The sequence below is a fragment of the Zonotrichia leucophrys genome, chromosome 19 (genome assembly GCF_028769735.1).
Source record: "Zonotrichia leucophrys gambelii isolate GWCS_2022_RI chromosome 19, RI_Zleu_2.0, whole genome shotgun sequence".
NCBI lineage: Eukaryota > Metazoa > Chordata > Aves > Passeriformes > Passerellidae > Zonotrichia > Zonotrichia leucophrys.
In genome coordinates this window covers 9,595,092-9,622,086 of record NC_088188.1, presented here as the reverse complement: position 1 = coordinate 9,622,086, position 26,995 = coordinate 9,595,092, and the positions used below count along the sequence as shown (strand labels likewise).

Below are 26,995 nucleotides of genomic sequence, written 5' to 3'. Positions count from 1 at the left end.
ATTTTAGGATGATTGAAGTTATCTTTTCTTGAGGACTCTTAAAGCCGTCAGATCCCAGTGGGTTCACAGAGGATGCTCTTTAATCTGCTTTTTCCTAAACAAGTGCAGTCACTTCTTGCTCGTAGTTGGAGCAGCTGATTGCAAACTGCTTCAACTTCCAGCCCCTGTTTCTGTGCTGTTACACAACTGCTGCCACTCGAGTCATTCCCTACAACTTGGCATTATTTGAACTTTGCATCTGTTACCGAGTGCCATTTTCTCCCTTAGCATGGGCTCTCTCCAGTCTTTCCTGTGCTTTTCCTTTCCTTTCTTCAAAAATGTTTAATATCCAGACAAAATATCATGGGAGTTAGCTGAGCTCAACCATTCATAAATGGATGAGCTCCTTTTAAATCTCCACATTACAGGAAAAAACAAAATACAATTAAAAAAAATCTGATATCATTATTATTTTTCTTTAGTTTGCTTTTTTTAAAGCAGAATGAATGTATCTTAGGTTTAAATTTCAATTTTGCAAATTTCAATTTATAACTCAGTGAATATTTCTTCAGTAATTCAAACTAGAGATTTAGAAGGCTCCTGCTTTGTGAAAAAAGCATTAAGTCGTGCTTAAAAAAAGATCTTCCTTGATGCCTTCTTTCTTTTAATTCTGACTAGGTAATGTATGAGAATATCACCTGAGGAGACCCCTAATGCATTTTTGGATGGCTGCTCAGAGACTTATTTTTAAAATTAATGGTGATTCAAATTATTAATAGAACATTTTAATGATAATATTTTACAGTGAGGCAGTAATAAAATAACACAGCATTTTAATCAATTTTGCCTGCACAACTGGAAGAGCTGCATCTCCCATTTCAGCATCAGGTGACTCTCTGGGGAGAATGCTGTGTTGCCATGTGCCTTTCCTTACCAATTGTAATTCCTCCTGGGAATATCAACCACCTTTAACTAGGAAATTCCTCCAGATTTAATGAAAAGTGCTCCAGTAGGGGAGGCGGCTGCATTGTTGTCTTCATTGAGAGAAAGGATATAAAATAAACTGAAGTTTGCTTTTGATGTTAAACAATTTGTGGAGGGTTTCAGCTTTAAGACCAACGTAAGGAAAAACAGAATATTCCTTTTGCTGCTTGTGGGGCTCTACAAGTAATTGTTTTCAGGTATTATTTCATCATTTCAACCCAACTTTTGGTGAGTTCAGCTACGGTGAGAACTCTGCACATCTGTAGAACGTGGTCTGTGATTCAAGTCATAAAACAGAGTAAGAAATACCCAAGAACATATAATTAATGGGCACTTGGGGAAATTCTGGCCTACCTGATGTGACCAGAACCTCAGAGCAGCTTTGCTGTTCAGAGCACTTTTCAAGTGCTTTAACCAGAACATCTGAGCTCATTCCTGCTTAGCTTCAGTCATACGCACTCTAAAACCCTCTAATTATTTCTTGGAATCAGTATTGTTTTCAAGCTCCTCAGAAATTGTCATTTGAGCCATAAACTGGCATATAAACAATGAAGATTTAGCAGAGTCCTGTGCAGCTGACAGACATCTTCTAATGATCTCCGTCACGCAACTGCCGGCAGCGGCCGCCTAATGCCGAGGTGATGAAGTGTTGCACAACCCCACGGGTTTCTTACGCCGTTAATGACACCGAGGGCAAAAGAATTTTAGTTTAGACAGGTCAGGGCAAGGTTTTGTGCTTAGTGGTGAAGCCCCAGAGTGGTTCTGAGGGCGGCCTGGAGCCGCCGGCTTAGCGCGGCCTTTGTTGGTGCTGAGGGGAGAGGCTGAGGGGCCTGTGAGGTGCGTGAATCATGAGGGGAGAGCGCAGAAAGGGGGGAAAAAATGAGCCTGAAATGGAAAGAAATGGGTTACAAGAGCCAACAGGATGAAATATTTGGTCCTTCATAAAGGTTTTAGCGGTAGCAGGAAAATTTTTCAGTGCTGGTTGTTGAATGTGCAGTCCCACACAAGGTGGGGATTCTGATGCTCACAGGTTGAGGAGGAACGTGCCTCAGATATATACAATAATTGTATATATGCTTAAATAATCAGCTGCAATCTGTGTTAACTGTGCTGTCTTCTCATACACCATTAGTCAGGAAATTCTGTCAGTACAAATGCCTCAGAACAAAGAAAAAAGCTGATATTGCTTTGGAGTGTTAGAAATACTGGCACTTTAAAAAATCTGTGTCTAGCTGAGGCTGTAAGTGGCTCCACAAAATGCTCATTTTGGGTTCTACGTGTGCTTGGTGGAATTTGGCTGGAGCTGAGGTATTTCAGCATCAATTTGTTCTCAGAGCTGTGCTCCCAGAAATGTGATCTTTTCCTCTTAAGCTGTGATGTGTGGTTGTCTCTTATTATGCAAAAATTGCTACATTTTTGATTTTGGTCCATCTTGCATGATCTTGGAGATCTGTGGGGCTCTTACTGCAATACAAATTATGTGCATTTATTTTAACAGTAGGAAGGGCAAGACAACTCTTAAAATTTGTATTTTTTGGGGAAAACACATCAGATTGTGGCTTAATCAGCTGATCACAGAAATATTAGTGGTATGATAGAGGTTTGATAAATGCAGTTGTATTCTGTCAGAACTTAATCTTCATGAACATAAGCAAAGATTTACAGAAATGTGTTCGCTTTTGTGCGTGTTCGTAGGATGATCAACCAGCCAGTGCAGGTTCATAAATTGTGTATAAAAAGCTTGTTTAACTACAAACAAGCAAAATCTAGTCCAGAATATATCAGAAAAAATGATCCTGCTCCTGAAGTGGAGCTCCAGCTGTACTTTCCCCTCAGTGATGGCCAAGACAGCCAGATCTCGGGAGCTGCCGCAGATCTGCCTGCATTACCCAGTGGCAATGGGATGGGACAGCTCTGCTCTGGAGCATGTGGCACGTGTCACCCGAGTGCAAAGTGTGTCACACCCGGCTCTCCCTGCACAGGCACAGCTGAGGAGGCAGCTTGTGCTGGGTTTTACACTCCATGATGGGAGTGCCACATGCTGGGGATGCTGAGGTGGCTCTGGGCTCTCGTCAGCTCTGAAATGTAAAATCAAACCAAATAAAACCCCCTCAAACCCAGAAAGAATCTTCTGATGATGAGAGCAAGGGATAGCAGAGAGAGCCCAACAGTCAGAGCATGTTATGTGCTGCTGGATGTGGAGGAGCTGCCAAAATAAGGAATTTGGAGGTTGCTATTTGATATTTTTAAGGATTCCCCTCTTATTTTCTCTCATAGAATCTGTTGCAAATAATCAATATTTGCAAAAACCCAGTTTTAAATTTTCCCCCCCAATTGATGTCTGACACCTCAGCTATAGATGGGAAGTGAAGGAGCTGTTGGTTTCATGGATTAATGGTTGTTGAAAGTACTCAGAAATGGAAAAGTCACTGAGGAGCCTCAGGTTCTCTCACAGACCATGGCCAGAGTTATCCAGGAGGCAGAAACCAATCCTTCAGCCAATCCCTCAATCAATCCTTCAGCCAGACCTTCCTGGGTCATTCCAGGTGCACTTAGACCCTGCCCTGTGAAGGAATGCCTCAGTGATGAGCTAACAGAAATAAAATTATTCCTTATGATGAGAAAACAGTAGATTCCTAAGCCTGAACCCTGACTCATTTTACCTGTTACAAAATGATTTCTGCAGGCTTGGTGATTTCTTGTGTCATGGGCAAGCAATAAAAATATTTTTGGTGAAGTACACAGATAAGGTGAATTTTTTTCCTGGGCTGATAGACTTGATCAAACCATTTGAGGAAGATGCAAAGGTGAAGTTTGTATCTCCTGGTGTTTAACACAACTATTTTAGTGCTGTATCAAATAACTCCCTTGTATTTCCAGGATTAGATTTAGTAACATGTGTCTAAGGTTGGTACAGGTTTTTCTTATTTAGAAATAAGTGTTTCCGTGCTTTTTGCAATTTGTGGTGCACTTAAAATGTCTCTGCTGCTTTGTGATTCAGTGCTGCACACACATTTTGGGGGAAGTGTCACTTTCTGAGAAATTCTGTGCTGCTTTTACTGATTTTGAATGAATCTATTAAGTACCATAAATTAGAAAATTACTTACAGAGTGGAGTTTTTTATTGTGAAAAGATGGGATGCGGAGAGCCTGTAGATGATGAAAGTCCTAATGAAAGCTCTTTCTGCAGTGGTGTTTAGAAAGAAATAACTGAATTTATTATTTTTTTAAAGTTTTCATTCTGGTGTGCATCCCTCAGAAAGAAAGAAGGGGAGAATTGCCCTGCTGAGGAGGGCTTAGAGGAGTTTAGGCCTGGAAAACAAACCTTACAACTTAAAGCTTAAAAGTTTTTTTCACTTTCTTGGTGCCTGGACTGCTCTGGATGATCACTGACAAAAGGTAACTGAGGGCATTGAGCCTTTTCGTGTCCTTGACAGAGACACAGAAGCCAAAAAGCAGAATATGCACCAATTCTGTCAGGCACTAAGAAGTCATTTCATAAAAATAAAAGGATCAAAATGTTGGAACCACTCACCATAAAAATAAAGGACTCATTGTTGGTCAAAGTCTTTTAAGACAAGATTAGGTTGCTTGGTAAAAAATAATTTCTTTGAGCTTCTGGGACATTTTGTGCATGGCCTGGAAAGAGAAGATGATCCTTCCAGAATTGAAATCTGTTAATCTGAGCAAACCTTCTTCAGGGCCCTTGAGGAGAACAGAATTGCCTTTGTGGTCTCCCCACGTTCCTAATATTGCTACAAAGATCATAATCAAATCTCATGCTTCAACTTTCCAGTGTAAAGGTTCAGGGCAGGAATTTTTCCAATATTCAATTAATTAACTCTGTGCTCTGTTTTGTTTTGCTTCTCTTCCCTTTCTGTGAAGCACCAGAGAGGTGGAGCAGGAGGATTGTAACCACTCCTGCTGATTAAAAACTTGGGTCACTGTCAGCATCCTCCTCATGCCCACATGGAAATAGCCTTTTTTAGCAGCAATTTATTGGTAGATTTGATGCTTTATAGAGTATAATTTAAAAAAGCAAACCCAACTTTGTGGTAATAATTTACTGTGCCAATCCTTTGGGTATACCTTGAGCAGCCAGTTCCTTGCAATTGCTGTCACTTTTCTCTCACCTGTTGTCTCTACAAGTTTGGAAATTATATTCCAGTTCAGGCTCTTAGCAACCTAATATTTACAGCAAATTCTATTTTTTTTTTTTTTTTTTTTTTTTTTTACTCCTGCAGGTTGTTAAAGCTGGGCCTAGTAAGAGATTATGTTGAACTATTAGTTACTTTAAATAGGATTTCAGTGTAAATTTTAATATTTTTGTCTCCTCTTAAAGGCACCAAAAGTAATTAATAAAAACAAGTCTGTGCTTTAGGCTGGGCTTTAAAGAAACTTTGTGAAGGTGGTATAAAGTGCAGTGATATTGGCCAGAGATTTTATTAAAGGCCTCAATTGACTGGAAAATCCTCACATAAAGAGTATTTCGTATACAGGGCAGCTTTCCCAGCAAAAGTTTTATTTCAGTTTTACACCTCCAAGCTCTTTTTTTTCCTCTCTAGACTCATGAGACCAGCCTGTCACTGGGTCCATCTCTCTTTGAGTGGGATGTTCATTGTGTGGCAGAGAGGAGGAAAATCCACCCTTGATAAACCAAAGCCTTCAAGGCACGGAAAAATCAGCCCTCGTGTCGATTCCATCACTCTTCTCCTTTTGAATTTTTTTTTTTTTTCCTGTTTAAAAAGCACGAGTGTTCTGGGTGGTGTGTTTGCCTCTGTGCAAACATTCTGCACAGAGCTTTTCTGCCATGGTGGCACCCAGCAGGTCTGGGGGTGTGGGATCTCAGCAGCTCAGGACTGAGGTGTCACCGAGAGCACCCTTGGGGGGCTCGGGAGTCCTGGAATGTTCCAGAAGTGTCTGGTGGCTGGACTTTGATCCTACACAGGAGACGACACCTGTATGAGGACAGGAGGATTTCACCGGGGTGAATGGTGAAGGGATGAGTTAGTTAGAGAGTGAAACACAGGGTTTAGGATTTCTGTACAGGGGGGTTTAGAGAAGTAAGATGGAGGAATTGGGGCGTGTCCTGTCCTTCTTCTTCTTCTTCTTCTCCTCCATCTTCTGTGGTGATGGTGGCACTTTGGGATTGGTCGTTACTGAAAGTGCACCAGACAATAAAAATAAAAAGGATTGGGAAAAAATGATAAATATTGTACACGTAACCATGGGTATAAAGATAGGTGACTGTCCGGAGGGCAGCACAGTGTGCTCATGGCTGGCTGCTGAGCAGAGCTCTGTCGGGCCGAGAGAAAATCTTTTAGATAAACAATTAATAAACATAAAAACCGAAAGAAGAACTGAAGCCTCTTCTCGTCCTTTGATACGCGGCTGCCCCAAGGCCACCCCGGGCCTTTCCAGGCCCCTCAAACAGCCGAAAACCGGACATGGGGGGAGCTGATGCTGGCGTGGGGCACGGGCACAGATGTCCCCAAGTGCCAGCTGGATGAGGCATCTGCTCTGTCCTTCCCTCCCTGCACTGCAGCACTCACACAGAGGAGGACACAAAGGCCTGAGAGTATTTATTCATTTATTATTGCCACATTTTAAAGTTGTTGGTGGATTTGTGTCTATTACCTTTAAAGAAGTTGTTGATCTCTGCAGCTGTTTGAACAATCAGGATACATAGTGAATATTTGTTGATAATCTATGGGGCTTATTAACAAGAATTTTATTTCTGACAGAATTTCAGAGTCTTTCTGGCCTATCTATATAAAATATTCCAGGCTAGGGGACAGGGATAGTGGAGGGTGTCCCTGCAAATGAGCTTTCTTTAAAAGTCCTTTACCACCCAACCCAGTCTGGAATTCTGTGATTCCATGATATTCCTTGGTTATTGGCACTTGAACTCAAGGTTTTACCCAGCGTAGTTGACAAAAGCATTGGTAGAATTGTCTTACCATGATCAACCAAGATATCATGATAATAATTATGCATTTGAGTGACAGAATTATTACCCATAAATTGGAAAAACTGTTCAAAACAGGCTGATGTGGAAATAGTAATCACACTTAAGTGTGTTGATATAGTTTTAGCTATATCTACTTTGGAGATTCCTGTTTTGAAATTCCCCTTCTATCAATATTACAATTTGCTAGAGGTAATAAATCACTTAATTTAAAAAAGTTTGTACATAGATCTTGCAGTGGCTTTCTGTGTTTTTGAGCAGGAGTGAACTTTAATGTGAGGGAACTGACTCGAGTTTCACTGGTTTAAAGGTGTTTTTGAAGGGCCTTTGAAGTGCTTGAAGTAATAAATTGCACCCTCTAGTTATTAGCCTAGAAAAATGTATATTTTGGGAAAAATTTCAGTGGGCAAAATGTCAAAAGTTATTTTTTCAGTTTTTTTTTCAGACAGTTGTCTTGCTATGCATTTACTGTGTATTATGCATTACTGTATATCATACATTACTGTATAACCATATTATACATTACTGTGTAAACCATTTTATGCTCTTGAAGCACTGAGGGTAAACACTTGGCATTTGTCCTCCAACTTTCCAGAAAATTCTCGAGCAGCTTGAGCAGATCCAAGAGACAAGTGAGTGCTGGGGCAGGAATTGTGTGAAACTCTGTAAAATAAAACAGATCTGGGCAGGGGGGAACACCCTCTTTTACCAATGCTCAGGATGTGTTTGTACAGCTGGCAATTTGTGCTCCTTCTTATTCCTTGACCTAGAAATAGCCAAGGTTTTAATGCGTTCCTGGAGGGGGAGAAAGGTGTTGTGGAGCAGAGCTGCCACATCAAAGCCTCTGCTCAGCCCCTAAAAGGGTTTCCACCACTGCCTCCTCGGCCCTATCCAACACTCAGCACTTTTCCCACTCAGCCTTTTTTTATTAAGAAATGGCCTCAAAGCTTTTATTTATATAAAAAAAATGATAAAAGTGACACAAAGAGTTGAAAAGATGTGTATGGTTCAAACAAAAGTCCATCAGGGATGTAATGTAAATTGTGGGTGAGGTGTCTGCAGCAGCCCCAGGCAGCTCAGCTGCTGCTCTGGGAGAGTCCTCCCTGTAGGAGAGAGTTACTCCGAGGAGTAGTTTTGTACTAGGATGTGGTTTAAAACTTCCCAAGTCTTCCTGGGGGTAAAAGAAACCAAGTGTTTGATAATCAATTGCACAATACAGGTTGATGGCCATCGTGGAGATCATTATTCAGTTTTCCTCCCTAATGTAGGAGGTTTATATTGACCCTTTGTTCTCCAGGGTTCTGCTGGGATTGTTGGAGTTCTGGGTCCAGGACTTGATGTTCTTGGAGGTCTTTTCCAATCTTAATAATTCTGTGGTTCTGTGACTTTTCCTTCAGTGTGCTAAGCAACATAAGGAGGCAGAAAGAATTAAACCCCAGTTTTTAAAATGCCCTGATTTCCACTAAAATCTTCTTTAAATTCCTTTCAGCACCAGCCCACCCTACTGCTGTGTGGATCTGTATTCCCTGAGAACAGGAGAGATGGTCAAGTCCATCCAGTTCAAAACTCCTATTTATGACCTGCATTGCAATAAAAGGTAAGGGTGCTCTCTCTGCATTCCTTGTGTGTTAGGGCATGCCAGAGTTTGGTAATAAATACAATTTCTGGTGTATCACCTCCCTGATTTTCTTTTTTTCACTCTCCTGGTTCTCTGTTTCTCAAGGAGTGTTTCAGTTGGAATACATCAATGTGCTTCCCCCATGGCTTTGGTTTAAGAAGCTCAAACCAAAAAAATCATTTAAGCTTCTTTCAGTTGTGCTAAAGGGTGAGCAGGAATTGCTGAAATCCTCGATGATCCACCTACAGCTGGGGAAATGGGATCACAGAGAGTTTAAACAGCACAGAGCACTAAGGAGTTTATGTCTCTTCTTTGTGTTGGTCTGTCAGATTTTGCCTCCCTGCACATCCAAAACATTCCTGGTGTGCAGTCTGTGGTTTGCAGGGAATAATGTTCCAGTGAGTCAGATAACAAAGCAGCATCTCTGGGTTGGGATAGGCAGAAAATGGCTCTGGAGGCTGAGGATCCCAGAGCTCCAAGAGAACAGCATCTGTTGTGTCCGTGGAATGAAGTTTTGCTGAGTGAATGTGAAATCCCCATCTCTCCCAGACACACCAAACTGGAATTTTGTGGTTTGCTTTGTACTTTGCCGCATCTTTTTTAAGGCAGAAGAGAAATGCCAGGATCCCTGTGTGAGGATCCTGCACTTGGCACTGCTGGTGGGAGAGTTTGGAGCGGTGACTTTGGTCCAAGCCCTGCTGAGCTCTGCTCCCTTCACCCTCCCGTGGCTGCCATGAGTCACCGTGGCCTCAGGTGCCCTGGGGAATGGTGCAATCCAGCTCCTGGGGTAAAGGGAGAGCCCTGGATGGAGAAATTCCTGCAGTTCTTTGGGAATCCATATTGCCGTGCCAGAATGGATGGCCCTTCAGTCAATAACAACACAAATCTTTGGAAAATTGCAAATGATTCGGTTTTTGTGCCTGGTTTTGATGCAGATGGGGGCTCTGCATCAAACTTGTGCAACTAAGTGTAACTTGCTACTAAAAATAAATAGATCAATAAATGCTCTGGAATCATCCATCTGGGGGGTTCATTTCTGCAGAAAGACAGAGTGGCTTCAAGGAGGAGAAAACAAAAATCTCCAGGACTGGGAAATATTCCCATTAAATATCCATAGGTTTGCAATATATACACATTACACTTCCACCTGCAGTCAAAGCCTTCCCATTATTCATTGGTTTCCTTTATTTTAGGCAATGTAGGAAAAGTTAGAATTGGTACATTTTCTTTGGTTTTCTCTCCTGCAGTTTCAACAATTGGAAGATGTCATTTAATTAAAACTACTAATATGTCCAAAACTAATTAATGTTATTTATTTATCTGAAAATATCAGCAAGCATGAGGGGGTGGTGTATATTTTGATTTCAGTGTAGTTCTTCACAGGTATTGAGCTCTCATGGGATAAGAGGAAGTGTTCTTATGGCAAAACAGATAAAAATAGGGAAAAAGGGGTTAAGGCTGATTTCACACTTGTGGGAAATAATCATCACCCTTTCCCCAAGGATGTGAGTTGAGGCTGAGGTGATTCATCCCCTTTTTAAAGGTGACTGTTCTGGGCTGTAACACACAGTCATAATGTTCACATGAAGCATTAGGTGTGTTTTAGTCACTGAGAGATGTGATTAATTTTTTTCCATGTTGTATCTTTACAATTAAAACCATTAAAACAATATTTAATAATGCTCTATATTGACAGCTAATTAAAAAATGCTTTCTCACAGCCTGCCTAATGAGAGAATAACAGATTGTTAATTATGTCATATTGCTAAATGTAGGTTTTATGTGTTGGTTTCCCAGGTGCTTCTTTCATGCCAGGCTTTTAAAAACTTGATTTTGGGAGTCATCAGTGTGGGAGAAAGAGTTCCCTGGTTCTGAAATTTCCAAGGTGCTGCTCTGCTTCCACATTTGCATCTCTGGGCTCAGTGTTTTGAGGCAGCACCATGTTTCCTGTTACCCTGTGGTTTTTGGCCTTTACAATAAAAGTGTAATGTACAAGCAGACACATAAACATACATCTTCAATATGCTAATTGACCCAAATTCTGCCTCTCTCAGCTCTGCCTGTGTGCTGATGTTCTTGGTATTGCACTCCCCCCTGCTTTTAGCAAATAAAATGTTTTAATAGATTTGCACTGAGGTGGGCAGTGGGATTATTTGACATTTAGCTCATGTTCTGCCGATTTGTTTGAGTCAGTGACAGTAATTCAGGGTCTTTGCTGCTCCATTCTTGCTTTTTAATGGAGCTTTGAGTGCAGGAGCTTTAGCACAGAAGTGCTGTGCTGCTGTGGCTCAGCCCCCTGCGCTTCCTGCGCTGGAGTTGGTGTGGTTGGGAGCAGAGAGAGCCCTCGATCACTGCCAGGGATTGGTAACCTGGCACTTCATCACTGCACAGCTTCTATTGATGCTTTTGGAATAATTACATTTAGATATTGAATCTTTAAACCAATGCATTTAATGGCTAAAGTGGCCCTTCCATTTCTGTGTTTTCAGGATCCTCGTTGTGGTCCTGCAGGAGAAAATCGCCGCCTTTGACAGCTGCACTTTCACCAAAAAATTCTTCGTCACCAGTACGTACAGTTTTGGGCTCAGAGGTGGACAGAAAAGATCTTTTTGTTTGTTTCTTTATTTCTAAATCCTCAAAGCAGGTCTCAATTAATAATTTGGAGCTTCAGGAAAACTTGCTTAGAAAAAAAACCCCAAACCCAAATGCTTTTCTGTGAATATTTAACTCTTTTCTGTATTTATTATTGCTGTAACTGATTGTAATGGGCAGCCACACTGCAATCCATCAGTAGCTGAGCAATTCTTTTGTTCATTTTGCACAAATATGTGTAAAAGCCTCAGGTGGGAGTTCCAGGTTATCACATCAGCAGCAGTTAAACCCACATCAACAGTGATCTACCCACTGTTCATATTTTTGTTCCTTAGGCACATTGGGTTTTTTATGTGACTTTACAGTTCATAATTGACTTTGGAAAGGTCAGAGTTTTATTATTTAAAAGAGTCTCCATTTTTGTGGATGTATTTTCAATCACAATTAGAAAAGTTGAAATTATTTTTTAATATTTTCTCTGTATTTATAGAAAAATCTCCTTAGGAGAAGCTGTGTCTGTCATAGTTTGAGGGAAGCAGCCACATGCAGTAATATTAAAGTTGCCAATAGGTGTCAGTTTCTTCCTATCCATGGATGTGAGACACTGGGAATCTGCTGGGATTCAGTGACAGGATCCAAATGGGGAAGGACTTATTTCTGTCCTATTCATCACTCCCTCCCTTTTATTTCATCAAAAAGAATTAGAGTACAAGCCTTGCTTTATTTTAGACCAAAAGTTAAGAAAACCCCTCAGTTAAATGTGTATTCTGAGAATTTCTGGACTTATTTTATTGGGTATTTTTAAGGTACTGCAATTTATTTTTAAATATTTAAGTCCTGAAGTTAATTTTGAGAAGCAGGGATGCTCTGTTTTAAACATAACTTTGATTTGCCTTTTGTGGAACAGCTGTGGAATTTAAAGAGGATAAATTAAAACTTTTGGAGGAATGAAAGAATTATTTTTTAGGAAGTCCAAAACTTCCTAAAATGTCACTAATGCCAGTGTATTTCTCCAGCTGTGCTGCTTTTTAATATGAGAAATTCAAGATTTCCTGAAACTTTCCTCTGGTTTAATTAAGGACAAGCTCATTTTTGGGGCATTTTGGAGCCAGCCCAGCCCTTCCCTGTGGCAGTGCCACGCTGGGAGTGGGCAGAGCTGTGGTTTCCCCTGGATTTGGGGGTTCTGTGCTGAGGATGCCAAGCTCAGCCATTCCCTGGCTCCTGCTGCCAGGCAGGTGCTGTGCCCTGGCACGTTGGGGCACAGCAGGGCTTTTGTCTGAGCTGCCCCATTTCATGTGCTGAAATCTCCTGGAGCTGAGAGCGCATCTTTAAAGGCTTCAACTGCTCTGCTGTGCTTGCAGGGGGATGGAAATGAGCTGGCAGGCAGCCAACAGGCCACCACTGCCTTCCTTGGCTGTGCCTTGGAAAAAATTATTTAAGGACAGTGCCAGTATCAATTAAAAAATAGCAATCCTTGAGAAGGAAGCTGAGGGAAAGGTCTTGGATTCTTTTTTGTTTGCATTGTTGAGGCAGCCTGTGTCCTGCCCAGACTGGTGCACCTCAGCTGTGAGGGTGTGGGATCTCAGCACCTCAGGACTGAGGTGTCACCGAGAGCACCCTTGGGGGGCTTGGGAGTCCTGGAATGTTCCAGAAGTGTCTGGTGGCTGGACTTTGATCCTCCACAGGAGACGACACCTGTATGAGGACAGGAGGGTTTCACCGGGGTGAATGGTGAAGGGATTGGTTAATTAGAGAGTGAGACACAGGGTTTAGGATTTCTGTACAGGGGGGTTTAGAGAAGTAAGATGGAGGAATTGGGGCGTGTCCTGTCCTTCTTCTTCTTCTTCTTCTCCTCCATCTTCTGTGGTGATGGTGGCACTTTGGGATTGGTTATTACTGAAAGTGCACCGGACAATAAGAATAAAAGGTATTGGGGAAAAATGATAAATATTGTACACGTAACCATGGGTATAAAGATAGGTGACCGCCCGGAGGGCAGCACAGTGTGCTCATGGCTGGCTGCTGAGCAGAGCTCTGTCGGGCCGAGAGAAAATCTTTTAGATAAACAATTAATAAACACAGAGACCGAAAGAAGAACTGAAGCCTCTTCTCGTCCTTTGATACGCGGGCTGCCCCAAGGCCACCCCGGGCCTTTCCAGGCCCTCCAAACAGCCGAAAACCGGACATGAGGGTGTCACTGCCTGCCCAGAGAATGTGACAGCATGGAAAAGATTCTCTGGCTGGTTTTGGTCAGGAGGGAGGGCACAAAGGGCAGGAATATTGCTGAGGATCACTGACTCTTTGAAGGGTTTTGTGTTGCTTTTAGAGAAAAGAAAATCTTTATTTTCGAGAAGATTTGGTGTGGAAATCACATCTTCCATGCCTAAGTGGTGTGGGAGCCTTAGAGCCTCACTGAGACAGCACAAATGTGAAGCAGAAGCTCTGCTCTGTTTTGTTGATTATACATAGAAATGAAATGCAGAATGTCCAATTAAAAGCAGTGTCAGGAATTCTGAAGTTCCTCAGAAATGCTAATGCAGCTGCTGTGCACATGAGGAGTGTTTGTCTTTCTGTTTTTGTTTTTGTGGTTGGATGTGTAGCTTAATATATTGTTACAATAAATATGCCATAAAATATTCAGGATGTAGATGGACAAGTTCGTGCTGCTGTTGGAACGTTTTAACTCCTGCATTTCCTGATTTTTCCTGAGCAAGTTTGACATGGAACCAACCTTTGTTTTCCCCTGCTTGGGATTACATGGAATTGTGCTGATTTGACTTGGATGGCAGGGAGCCAGAATGTTTTATTTGTGCCTTTTGTAACAAAACCTCAGTGTACAGGTGCTCCAGACTGGGAGAGGGAATTTAAGACAGGTGCTTAAACGTGGAGAGAAAACATGCTGTAACTATTGTAGAAAAATCACCAGGATATCCCATAATCTGCCCTGTGGGGTGTTCTGATTTTCAAATGTCTGCTAGGAGAAGGCAGAACATCAGTCTCCAGGCAGTCCCTTCCATCCATCACTGCTCTCCTGGTGCTTGGAGCCAGCTCCTTTCCCTAAGGAAAGACACCAAGGGGAGGAATTTCACATCCTGCACTGCTTTAGGTGCTCATCTGGCCAGACTAAAAATAAATTCATTTGATGCTGATGTTAAGAATGTGTTTTCTTTACTAGTAGTGAGTGTCAAGGTGTGGATTTTAAATAGATTCTTAAATAGCTCAGAGTTTTATTGTGGTTCACTTCAGGTTTCCTTCAGTGGCTGAAGGATCAGAAACCAAAGTGATGCACAGAAACCAAAGTGATGCTCAGGCTTTTTTTGCCCCTACTTTGCTCTAAAGAAAAGCTGCAGAAAAGCTGAATTCCATTGATTTCTATTCCATCAGTGCTCCTCACCCCAAAACTGCTTACTTAGTGCAGCACTGCTGATTATGAATATGGCCTGATGGATCCTTTCCTTGTCCATAAAGAACATCCTGCCCACCCCCTGGGCTGAGCAAAGATGCTCCCAGATAACATCATGCACGTGGCATCATCCCTGTGTCTGATAAGGAGCTCCTGCTCAGCCTCCCTGGCCCTTCACTCCTCATATTGATAAATTCTCCATCCAGGGTTCCCCAGGGATGGAGACACTTACTGCAGCCATTAGCTGGCACCACGTTTCTGTTGATGCTGTTCTGGAGAGCCCTGAGAGGTAATTTTGCAGATTTTAGTCAGAGTAGGTTTATTGTATAGAAATTCTGGAAAGGCTCCTCCCCACAAGCCAAAATCAGTCTGTGGATGTTGAATGTCCTGCACCTCTCCAAGTGAGTAAAACCCCAAAGCAAATGGTGTTGGATGCTCTGATCTGCACTTTGGATTTGGGATTGCTGTGTGCTCTCACATTCACACACAAGGAATAATTTGGTGGTTTCAGTTTGTCCCAGGGCTGGTCTGGAAATCTTCAAGGCTTTTTTGGACATTTCTGTTGGAATTCCTTTCCCTGTCGGGCTCACAGGAAGCAGTTTGAGCTCTTGACTTCAAAGTGAAAGCTCTGGGTGTCTTATGAGGAGGTTTAATGCCTGAAGAGTCACATTCCTGCAGAGGTTCTGTGTTTCCCTCCTGAGCTGTGGGCATTCCTGCTGCTGTCCCACACGGGGTAATCATTGACAGGATTCCTTTGTCTGTGGGGGTCAGCCCTGATCGAAAGTCCTCAGGGCAGCTGGGAAGGGAGCTCCTGACTCACAGCATTTTCTTGATCAGTGAAGAAGAGCCAAGTACGTCCCTGTGGATTGCTATAAGCACTTCTAATTTTTATACACCCACATTTCTATGAGCACCTGCCCTTTCATGGTGTTTTTCCCTGGGAAATGTTGATTTAATTTTTCTTTTTTTTTCTAACAGCATTATTTATAAGATTTTTTTTTTTTTTTTATTCCTGGCTGTGGGAACCAGTGTCTCACCATTCCAGGACAATGCTGGAACACTTTTTGGAGAAGTCTTTAGGGCACAGTGGTGGATTTATGGGAACAAACAGCTTTGGTGCTTGCAGGAGGTTTTGCTCCAGTGCAGGAAAATGTAAATACAACAGAAAAGCTGCAAAAAGCCACAACAGAGGCCTCAGTCCCCGAGATGTCTGTCTGTCATATCTCCAGACTCTGACAGTTTTACAAATGAGATGTAAAACAGGAAGTGCTCTTTGTTTCTCTATAAGTTATTTTTATCGAAAGCACCCAAATCCTTAATGTTAAAGGGCAAGCAAAGCCATCTGACATTGTCCTGTGCAGAAACAACAACCTCAGTGGCAACTTTTATTATTTGTCACTGTCCAAGTCTGAACAAAATAAGAAAGTAAACCTGAGATTAAACATTGCCCTGAAATCAATCAAATTGGTGCTAAATTAAACAGCAAGACCTAATGAATATGAAAGGCCGCTGATATTTTTAGTGAAAGCTCTGGGATTGGGCTTGGACAGTAAAATCATAAAATGATGGAATCCATGACTTGGAAGGGACCCACTGGGAGCATCAAAGTGCAGATGCTTCAAACTGCCATGGTAGAGTGGACAGGGAAGGAGATCTCTGTAGTAATAATAATGATAATAATTTAATAATAATAATAAATAAGTAAGAAAAAAAGGCCCTGGGTGGCAAACCTGATTTCTCAGTGGGTCCATCCTGCTCCTTTGCTCTTTTACTCCATTTTATGAGTGATACTTAAACAGAAGGAAGTACAAGAACAATAGAAGAGTTTTGGAAAGTATGTGACAGTGTGAGAGTAATAACATTTACACAGGGCCTTTCATCTAGAAGGAACCCAGAGGAATTTATAAACAATATTGCTTTATACAGTTTATAAACAACAAAAAAATTGGTTTGCTAAAAAAACCAAAAAAACAAAACAACCAACCAAAAAAAAATTAGATAAAACAACTTAAATGATTTGTTTTCCTTGTAATAAACAAGGTTTTTTGCTACAACAGTATCGCTCTACCCATTATTTATTGCATTTTCCCTCTCTGTGCTCTCTGCCATGGATCTGCTTTCTGAATTAAGGATGGAGTTTTGTCATTCCATTCCTATGGAGAGCTCTGTGTTCTGTAAGACCCAGAAAAGAATTGCAGATTGATTATTAGGGAAGTAGCATCACTTCAGTGGGTTCTTGGAGCTATTTATTTAAAAATACACAATGGCCCTGCTTCAGTGATTTTGGAAGTGATAATCCAGCAAGTCCTTTGAATGATTAAAGGCAAAGAATTTCTGTTGAAATGAGTTACTTCTTTTGGAATTTGTTTAGAAAACTGTGTTTAGAACCACTGGACACTTCAGCTGACATGTGTCATCTTTAATGAACCTTGCCAGGCACTGAACAGAAAAATCCTTGTTTTTCCAGAGGTTTCCTTAGGATGGAGGTGAGCCTGGGAATCTCTGCCTTCATGGCATTCCCTGGGACCCAAAAGATGCCATTTCTGCCTTAGTTTGGGATTAGAGACAAAATCCTAAAAGGCTTTTGTATCAATAACTGCCCATCCCCTCAGCTTGAAATAAAACCTCTGGTATGGATTCCTCACACATACAAGGTGTGACATATCCAGTAAAATTCCCCCCTATTAAATGATAAATCAAAATTAGTTATAAAAAAGGATGAGCATGGACCACTGCAAAGGAAACTGGAGAGAATTGGGGAAAAGAAATCAGTGAAAATGCTGGAAAAATAAAGTTTTCCTATTAAACTGATAGGGAAAAAGACTGAAACAAGACAGAAAAGAACTTAAAATGTTTTTCATTAAAAAGTAAGAACAAAGTCAAGATAGAGGGGATGAAAGTCTGGGAAATACCAAAACCAGATTTTTTTTTTTCTGTACTATAAATATTGTTGTAGGGAATGAAGTTCTTATAATGTGCTGTGAAATTAAAAATCAACCAGTAGTGTCTTAAGATGAACATGATGGGATGTGCTCGAAGGAAAGCAATGTTAGGTGATTCTGATTTGGCTCTTTCATTCCCTCAGCTTTATTAATTCACGTATTAATTTGCAATAGTTTCTCAGATGTCATTTTCCAGTGTGTTTTAGTGAGGTTTGAGAAAGAAATAAAACTGTGGGTGGGGAGTTCTGAGTGCATCGTTCTGCAAACTGGAAATAAGCCCTGACTTAGCTCAGACAGGTTCTGACTGTTAACATCCCATTTTTCTGGAGAGAATATTGTATTCCTGTATCTCCTTTAAATCTCTATTTTCTGGAGAAGCTGTGGAGCTGCTGAGGAGCTGCCCCAGTGGAAGTGGATCAGGTTTATTGTGATTTATTGGCCCAAGCTGTGCTGGAGCTGACACAGCCTGGAGTGAGTGCGTCCCTCTGAGCAGAGCTTTCCCTGTGAGCTGTTTGTTTAAAGGACAAGGGAGAGCACAGCAATGTGTTGCTTTTCTCCTCTTGGCTGCTCTCTCTGTGTTCACATTGCCATCACTGAAGATCCAGGATCAGCTTTTGGAAAACAATTCTGGAGCCTTGGCTTTCTTGGAGGAGCTCAAGACTGATGCAAAGATCCAGAGTCAGAGTCAGGGATATTTATGTGTGTGAATTTTCAAAGATGAGTTGAGGAGATGATTTGGTTTATTATGAGCTTATGGCTTTGAATCTCCAGAGGGTGGTAGAGATTTTCATCACTACCATAAGGGTAATAATTAAAATTAATGGAAATAAATGGAAAATTAATGGAAAATAAATAAACCTTCTCTTTGCTCACTCACAAAGTAAAGCTCTCCAAAGTGTAGCTCTCTGGAGAGCTTCAGGTAACATGGGATTCCTGTATTCTCAGTAAAACGAAATATATAAAATCATCACAGCAACAAGTAAGTTTAATGCTTTTTTGAATGCCAGTAATCACAAACTATATCCTTATTGCAGTTATAATTTTATAACCCAGTTATTTTTTAAAAAAAGGGAAGAAATGTAGAAATTTAACACTGAAAAATTTACTTATGGGGCTGTAGGTAACATTTACATCTTGGAAGTGGGAAAACAGAAACACAGGATGTGAGTCCAGGGTGTTCTTAGCCAAGCCCCATTTTTTACTCCTCACTGTTCCTTAGGGCAGCACCAGTTGGAATTTTTGGGTGTAGGAACTTGAGAAAATTAGCAGAAAAACTTGGACTTTGATTCTGATTTTCAATATGCAGTTTTTCTTCCTTTTTTCCCAGCTTTGAAGTTCTCATTTCGTCTGCACAGAGGCAGAAGATAACAGTGTGTACTCAAAAGTTATGAAGTAGTTTCCAGTAGGTTTTCACCTATATTTTTGTGAGTTACAGGCCCAGTTAAGCTGGTTCTATGATCAGATATTTTTTAGTACTTGCTTGGTTTGCTGCACTTTTGGAAGGACTTTCCCTGAGTGATCCTTTCTTGGATGACCTCTCCATGCTGTCATTAAAACTTGGAAACTTTGGTCTTCTTGACAGTTAGTTCTGCATTCTCATTATGTTCATTGCTATTGTAAACACGCTAAAGTTGCTGCTGTTATTGCTTAGAATGGCTTTTTCCTCTGTTGTTTTGAAGTCTGGTAGAAATAGAAGTTAATCTTTAAGAGAGTGGGGCTGCTGAGGATTGGATGGGTCACGCCGTGTCTGTCTCTTCATTTGCCTCATAGATGATGTTCTGCTGACTCCAGCTGTTTTTTTGGAAAGCAGAAAAACAATTTGCTTTTCCTTCCCATAAAGTATAACCCTTTGTTTATCCTTGTGCTGCTGCAAGTTTCCAAAATGCAAAGACTTGCAAAGAAAAGAAAGGGAGGAAATGGCTCCTTTTTTTTTTTAACGCTGTTTTTCGTATCGGAGAGTAGAGTTTAGGACCGAGCTGAATTGTTGACCTTTGTGGAGTTTATTCTTAGAATTGGTTGATTTGTGAGTGGAGTCTGATTGACTGAGCCCAGTTCATGGGACAAACCACGGCCAGTGCGTTTGGGGAGGGCAGTCCCAGCTTTTCCAAGTAACTCTTCTGTTCAGTGATCAGTTTTGGATTGGAAGAATTCTTCTTGCAGTTCTTCAATGGCTTCAGTTCACTGAAGTAATTGAGAACAGCTCCCTTTTCCAAGCAGGACTTGGTTTTTTGCTATGAATTGCTCAGACTCCTTTAGTTTTCTCCTGCAGGGATGTTCTGAATTTGGGAAACGCAAGTCACTGGTTCTGTAGTCACTGTAGAGATTTACATGACGAGCGTTATCATCTGGCAACTTTTAGTGCTGCATTTTATACATAAAAGGGAAGGTAAAAGAAAGGTTTGGGGACCTGAATTCCTTTCCTGACCCAGATAAGAGCTGCCGAGGCAGAAGTCGGCATTAAAACCTCAGCGCTCCTGATCTATAATGTCATCGGAAGAACACGTTTGTATTTACAACCCAGGACTGTATTTACAACCTTTTTTTTTTGCTTGCTTTGTTCCTTAAAAGGCTCTGGCTACCCACATTTTATGCACTCCTGGAATGCAATAACAATTGTGGCATCATCTCTTCAGAATTCGTTTTCCTTCCTGAGATCGGGCTGGCGATAAGGGCTCACAAACCCTGCCTGGGATGGGTTTGACTGGGTGAATTCATGAATTCATTCTGGGTTTGACTGGGTGAATTCATGAATTCATTCTGGGTTTAACTGGGTGAATTCATTCTGGGTTTAACTGGGTGAATTCATGAATTCATTCTGGGTTTGACTGAGTGAATTCATTCTGGCTTTAACTGGGTGAATTCATGAATTCATTCTGGGTTTAACTGGGTGAATTCATGAATTCATTCTGGGTTTGACTGAGTGAATTCATTCTGAATTTAACTGGGTGAATTCATTCTGGCTTTAACTGGGTGAATTCATGAATTCATTCTGGGTTTAACTGGGTGAATTCATTCTGGGTGAATTCATTCTGGCTTTAACTGGGTGAATTCATGAATTCATTCTGGGTTTAACTGGGTGAATTCATTCTGGGTTTAACTGGGTGAATTCATTCTGGGTTTAACTGGTGAATTCATTCTGGCTTTAACTGGGTGAATTCATGAATTCATTCTGGGTTTAACTGGGTGAATTCATACTGGGTTTAACTGGCTGAATTCATGAATTCATTCTGGGTTTAACTGGGTGAATTCATTCTCTCCTTCCCTTCCTTTCTGACCTTTCCAGCAGCTCGCTGTGATCTTTGGAATTTTGCAATTCCCTCCGTGCTCTGCTCTGGAAAATGAAATCCAGGCTTGTTTATCTCGGCGGGGCCAAACCCGCATCCAAAGCATTGTCAAATTTCCATGGAACCTTCCAGAAAGGTGCTGACACCTCCCACACTGCTTCTCACTGCTTTGCAGGTGTGGCAAATAAAACCTGTTCCCTTCTGGAAGTTCTGCTGTGCTCAGGAAATGTTCTGGGCTCTTCTCGAGCAGAACTGGACGTTTGTGGGTATTGGGTTCTTTTCCCTGCAGGGTCAGAGTCTCACATCAGAGATTCAGAAAATAGAAAACTTCACTTGACTGGGTTTGGGGTTTATTTTTTATTAGGATTTTAAGCAATACACTGAATAAAAGTTGTGTTGGATGTGTTCTGAAATGCAGTTTGCCTGGGCTCCCTCCCTGGGTACAGGAGCAGCTGCCCAGGGCTCCTTTAAATCAGACACACACGTCTGCAAGGTCTTCAATATTTTGTTTCTTGGCCAATCAGTGAGAGGATTTAAATTGCTAAATTGACTGAATTAGCCTAAGATCTGATGAAAAGTGAGATTAACCATTTGCTTGATAGCCTCCTCCTTCCCCTGTTCTTTACTCCTCATTTTTTCATGTAAAAATGCTTATTTTAAAATAAAATAATTTGTACAAATACAAATTATTTTCTTTATAAAAAATTTATTTTACTTACAACATTTTATAAAAATACCTATTTAAAAGTTTTACATATGAAATGCCATTTAATATGATTCATTTTAAGCCTTTCCATGTTTTCATTCACAGCTATTTTGTCTAACAGCTATTTTCATGTTTAAATCCTCAGGAATAATTCTCTTTTCTATGCTCATTTTTATCCATATGTATAAATCTATTTTGAATGATAATATAAAGATAATGGAAAGCAGGTGAACAGTGGAAACATTGCCACCAATTTAAAAGAAATTACAAATTTTCCCACTGGGTAAAGTTTGTGCAAAAGTATATGGAGAGACTGAGGGCTTGTATAGAGAATTGGTAAAATCAAAAGCAAAAGCATTTTGAAAGACTGAGGGTTTGTATATAGAATTACTAAAACTGAAACCAAGAGCACAATGCATCCTTTCATGCAGTAAAAATCCAGAAGAGGTTGAAGTGAGTGAGCTGTTCACCAACAGAACGGTGTCAATCAAATAAAATTAATTAAATTGTGAAGATGCAAAACCAATCGAGTCAAACATCAATATTCCCTCACCCCAGAATGTCATTTTTGTATCAAAATGGCTTTAAAAATGCAAACAAAAGGAGAAATGAATATTTACACATAATTAAATGTTCAAAATAGCTCATCTAACCACAGCCTTATCTCTAGAAACAAAAATGCAAGCATCCACTGAGTGATATTAGCAACTGCAAGGCTTTTGTTTAGACTTTTTGTTTTCTTGGCAATAAATAAAATTCTTTGGGAGAAGTCATTAAGATATTTCTTAACGTTGCCTTTTTCAACTTTGCAGGCTGCTATCCTTGTCCAGGGCCCAACATGAATCCCATTGCTCTTGGGAGCCGTTGGCTTGCTTATGCAGAAAACAAGGTAAGGAGGGGTTTGATGTCAAAAAACACTTCTAAATTTTGTATATATGGGGCAAAAAGACAAGAAAAGGTCTCAGGACAAAGCTATGTGCAAAAGAAAGTCTGTAAGAGGAGTTGCTTTAAAATGACAGTCCTAAGTATTTTAAAATTTTAAATCTTTACTTTGCACATTTGATTAAATCTCAGTTTAAGAAACTTGGAAGGCAGAGAAGACAGCCATCAAGATGTGTTTGCAGTGAGGTAACACAATAATCAACCCATTTTGTGCTTTAAAAGTTTAAAGCATTTAATTACAGCCACTTCTGAAGGTGGGCAAAAAAACACTTCTAAATTCTCTTTGGGGAAACTGAGTCTGGACAGAGCCTGGGTTTGTCTGAGCCAACACAGCAATGCACTCTGCAGCTTAGAAAACAGCATTAAATTGGCCACTTTTGAACAGCTTTGAAAAAGTTAAGCTTCAAGAAAAAATATGAAAAATTTCAGACTTTTTTTCATCTTTCTAGAGACAAAGAAAATAGATTCCCAAGCAAAGAAATGATCATTGCTTTTACCCAGAGGAGTGGTTGTGTATTTAAAGCTTGAAGTGAAGCCTGAATTCGGCTCCTAATGCCTTATTTTTATTTTTATTTCAAAGCAGATGTTTTCTCTCCCTTCCACCTGTGAGTGGAGAAGCTGTTTCTAGAGCTGAGCCAGAAATTATCAGAGGCAGATTTTAGAAATCTATTTGCTGTTACGCCTCCTCCAGCACAGATTTCTTCCCAAATTCAGGCCTGCCTTTCCTTTAGTGCCACACCTTGCTGATGCTGGAAAACCTAACCCTGCTCAGCATGGGATTTGAAAAGTATTGCTGCCAAAATACCAGCAAAAGAATTGTATCACAAAGGGAGTTTAAATGGCTTGTGTGTCCCCAGGTAAATTCACTGTGGGCTTTCCCTAGTTTAGGTATTTTTATTTGGATATTTAAATATAAGCAGGACAGAAAAGCCTTTAGAAAGAAATACATTTTACAGTAATTTTTAATTTTCTTTAGCTCAAATAGTTACACAAGCAACATGTTCTGTGTGCAAGCAATAAATATCTATATTTTTTCCTAATTTTGCATAGAAGCACAGATTCTATTGTTACTTGGGGTTCAAAGGCAAAACCTACTTTTGTAGGGTGATGGCAGGTACAAGAGTCTTGTTTTGATTTATTGATTTTGAAGGCAGGCAATAAAAAGCAAACCCCATGTACATTCCTTTAATCTATTAAATGCAAAGTTTCAAACAACTCTTTTCCTTTGTCATTTCTTTGCTTGCTCGTCATAAAAAGGAGGGGAAAGCCACACTCGGATTCTTAGAATGGCTGATATTTAATGTTACATATACATGGCTAAAGCTTTTGATTATATTTATTTAAATTTATTTGTGGTATTGCTGCCAGACCAAAAATCCCACCATTTCAAAGTTTATGAATTCTTAGTGAGTACTCATCTGGTAATTGAAAACTGGAGCGGGGGACGCGACAGTCTGGGTGGCACCCAGAAGATTATAAAAAGGGGTTAAGTGTCTCAGCAGGGCTTTTTGCTGTTTGTAGGAAAAAACACACCACTGTACATGATAAATAAGAGCTCTGGTAATGGGTTCTGGGTTTGTGGAGTTTAATAGTAGTGACTTGGTTGCTGTCTTTCTTCTCGTAGCTGATCCGATGCCATCAGTCCCGTGGTGGAGCCTGTGGAGACAACATTCAGTCTTACACTGCCACAGTCATTAGTGCTGCCAAAGTGAGTCCATCATCTGCCCTGGGAGAGCTGCTCCTGCAACATAATGATGAGGTTTCCCTGCTGAATTGGGCTGTGTGTCATCACCCCCTCCCTTCCCAGAGAGCAGAGCACACTGAGGGCCCTGCAGCAGCAGCAGCAGCACCGTGCCTGCCCTCCCCATCCTGCAGATCCCTGACTAAACTGTAGCTTTCCACAAACTGTTTCTGGTTCTGAACTGATTTTTTAAAATTTCATTTATTACAAACAGCTATTTACATTAGAGGGAAGTGACAGTGGGATGGATTTGTACAATGGCTGTTCGTAGTGGCACAAGTTTATATGGTTAGAAATCAACATTGTGAATTATTAGTCTTTTAGCATCATGAAAAGTGACTTTACAAGTGCCTGGTGCTCTTTGGACTCCATCACACCCCCATTATACGTTTTGCTCTCTCTGAAGGGTGACAGCACAGTACTGGAGCTAATTAATTACCTTCTTTGAAGGTTACAGCTTATTAATGACTGTTTACATATAGGTTCCATTGCCTCGTTTTTGTACTTCAGATGATGTTATAAAATCCCTCTGTTTTCAGAGAAATGTCTGGGCTTTTGTAGCATCAAAAGAAGCTCATGGCTTGGAAAAATCTTAAACAAGACCGAGCACAACTTTTGTTTCACTGTCTCCCTCCCAGCTCCTTTCCTTGCTGCAACAACAATTTCTTTTTCTCACACACACACACAGAGTGAGTTTTGGCACCGTGGGGTGAACTCGGTGCTGATTACAAGCTTCCCTTGTAACCACCAGCCTTTTCATTTGTGATATGTGCAACAAAACAAACCTAATAATAGGAATGAAATGACAGCGTGGGACAGAGGGCTCGGTGGCACCGAGGCAAACAACAGTTAGGAGAAGCCACAGAGAGAGACAGGGCAGGCCAGCTCATGTGAAAACAAAACAGAAAAACAAACACAGTCCATCACAATCACTGTGTGGCCGGAGAAGGAGAAAAATCACAGCTTTTTACATTTTTGAGGGGAGCTGGAATTGCTCCTCTCTGAGGTGATTTGCTGGATCTCTGTGTGCTTTCACCATCAGCACAGTTAAAGAGGTGTGTGGGGAAATCTCCCCAAATTCCTTCAATCCCAGCATCGTGAACATCTTTTTTATAGCACAGATAAGTTTGAAAAACTGAGTGGCTTAGTGTGATCAGCCACAGTTTGGATCAGATGTGGCAAAATCCTGCAAGCAGATCACTGTAGCTGATGGCCTTCCCTGCTGAGTAGTACTAGCAAGGGATCATAATCCACAAATTCTGCTGTTAAGCTGAGTTTATCACACTGAAGTCGTGCTATTGCATCATGTGAGTAGATACTGAAGATAAAATGTGTTTATAATCATAGGAAAGAAAAGATTGTTAGCCTCTGTACAGAGATAAACTCCCAGTGAGAGTTAGGAAAAGGGATAATCCCCAGGGCACGGGCTGCTGCTGCTCTGTGTTTGCACAGCACATTGCTCATGCTCCTGCCTCTTGGATGTTACTGTAATAGACAAGATTAATACTAATATAGTTTTAAATATTTGCATGATTTGGCTCTTGAGGAGTGTCTCAGCCTTAGTGTATTAATTTGTTATCCACGAGCATGCCACAGTAAATTTGCAATGTTTAATTTATTAGTGATTTCATTGAGGCTTGGCTTGCTGTCTAGCAGGTTTTCATCTCTGATAACTGCAGGGCTGACTTTCTTGCTGGCAAGTAGATGCTCCATGTATCTGTTGCTCTTTGTCCATTTCATTGCCTCATCATCCATTCACTCTTTCCTTATTTAACTCTTCATTTATGAGCCTCTATTTGTGCTGTTGTGTCCTATCAGCTGCAGGGGTTTGTAATTCTTTGCTTTGATTAGTGCAGGAGCAGCTTTTTGGGCAGTGGATGTCCTTTCCTTTCCCCTGCAGTGCTGCTGTTTGGTTCAGAAGTGGTTCCATTAAAGTTCTTGTTTTGCCAGGTTACCTTGGGTTACAGTCTTTTCTCTGCTTGGCTTCCAATTTTCTACTGAAGGGAAAGAACCTTTGTATGAAAGAGAAGCAGAGCTGAGAGCTTTCAGCAGGGTCACTTTGGAGAATTGCCTTTCAGATCCTCTCTGGAAAGTCTTGGTGGCAGCACAGAATATTTTCTGTAATGGTTTTCCCTTTGCTGACCCATGTCCTGGTGGGGCCAGGGGTTTGTCCTCTGTGGGAGCTGCTGCTCTTGGTGCAGCGAATAAATTTCCTCCTTAATCAAATACCTTGGGAGTTATTTGGGAAGGTCCCTGTTCACCAAAATCACTGAGTTCAAGGTTGTGATTGTGTTGGTGCCTTTCTGAGTGTCCATGTTCTAAAAGCTCTGGTAGTTTCTGTGACTTGACCAAGCAGAAAAATGTGTCAAGATTCGCATTTGGATTAATGATGGGTGCAGATAAAAATGGATGTGTTTGGAAACACGAAAGTATCATTCCTTAGAGGTGTTGTAGAATGCACTCAGGGCATGCAGACAGGGAAGTCCCTTCCATGGGATAAAGATTCTTTTCAGTTGAACAAACGGTGGCATGGACACGGAATTTCTTTCAGAATAAACCCTGTTATCCCTTGGTTCAAACCAAGTGTGAGGCTCAGCCTCACTGTGTTGACACCAAGGCAGATCTTTTTGATGTCTCTTTCTGCTTTCTATAGGTTTTTCATTTGCAGTCAAATAGATCATATAAAATGTATTTATTATGAGAAACAGGAACAATATATTGTGTCATCACTAAAAGGATGCAAGGCCTTTGTTGGAACAAAGCATCCTAACAGGCATTGAATGGTGCATTTTAATTCTTTTCATCTAATTAAAGTTGTACTTACTTTTCAATTAAA

The 26,995-nt window shown here is 40.9% G+C and overlaps 1 protein-coding gene across 12 annotated transcripts in view; it reads left to right on the top strand.

Moving 5' to 3' along the window:
* The window catches only part of BCAS3 (BCAS3 microtubule associated cell migration factor), a 303,942-nt gene that overhangs the window by 28,053 nt on the left and 248,894 nt on the right, over positions 1-26,995 (top strand). For all 12 annotated transcript variants that reach the window (XR_010442392.1, XM_064729260.1, XM_064729257.1 and 9 more), the window contains 4 exons: positions 8,421-8,528; positions 11,039-11,115; positions 22,289-22,365; positions 24,043-24,126. Coding sequence is in view for 11 of the 12 variants with exons in the window: in XM_064729260.1 (XP_064585330.1) it covers positions 8,421-8,528; positions 11,039-11,115; positions 22,289-22,365; positions 24,043-24,126 (346 nt within the window). In the remaining variant the exon portion in view is untranslated. The remainder of the gene's footprint in view (positions 1-8,420; positions 8,529-11,038; positions 11,116-22,288; positions 22,366-24,042; positions 24,127-26,995) is intronic.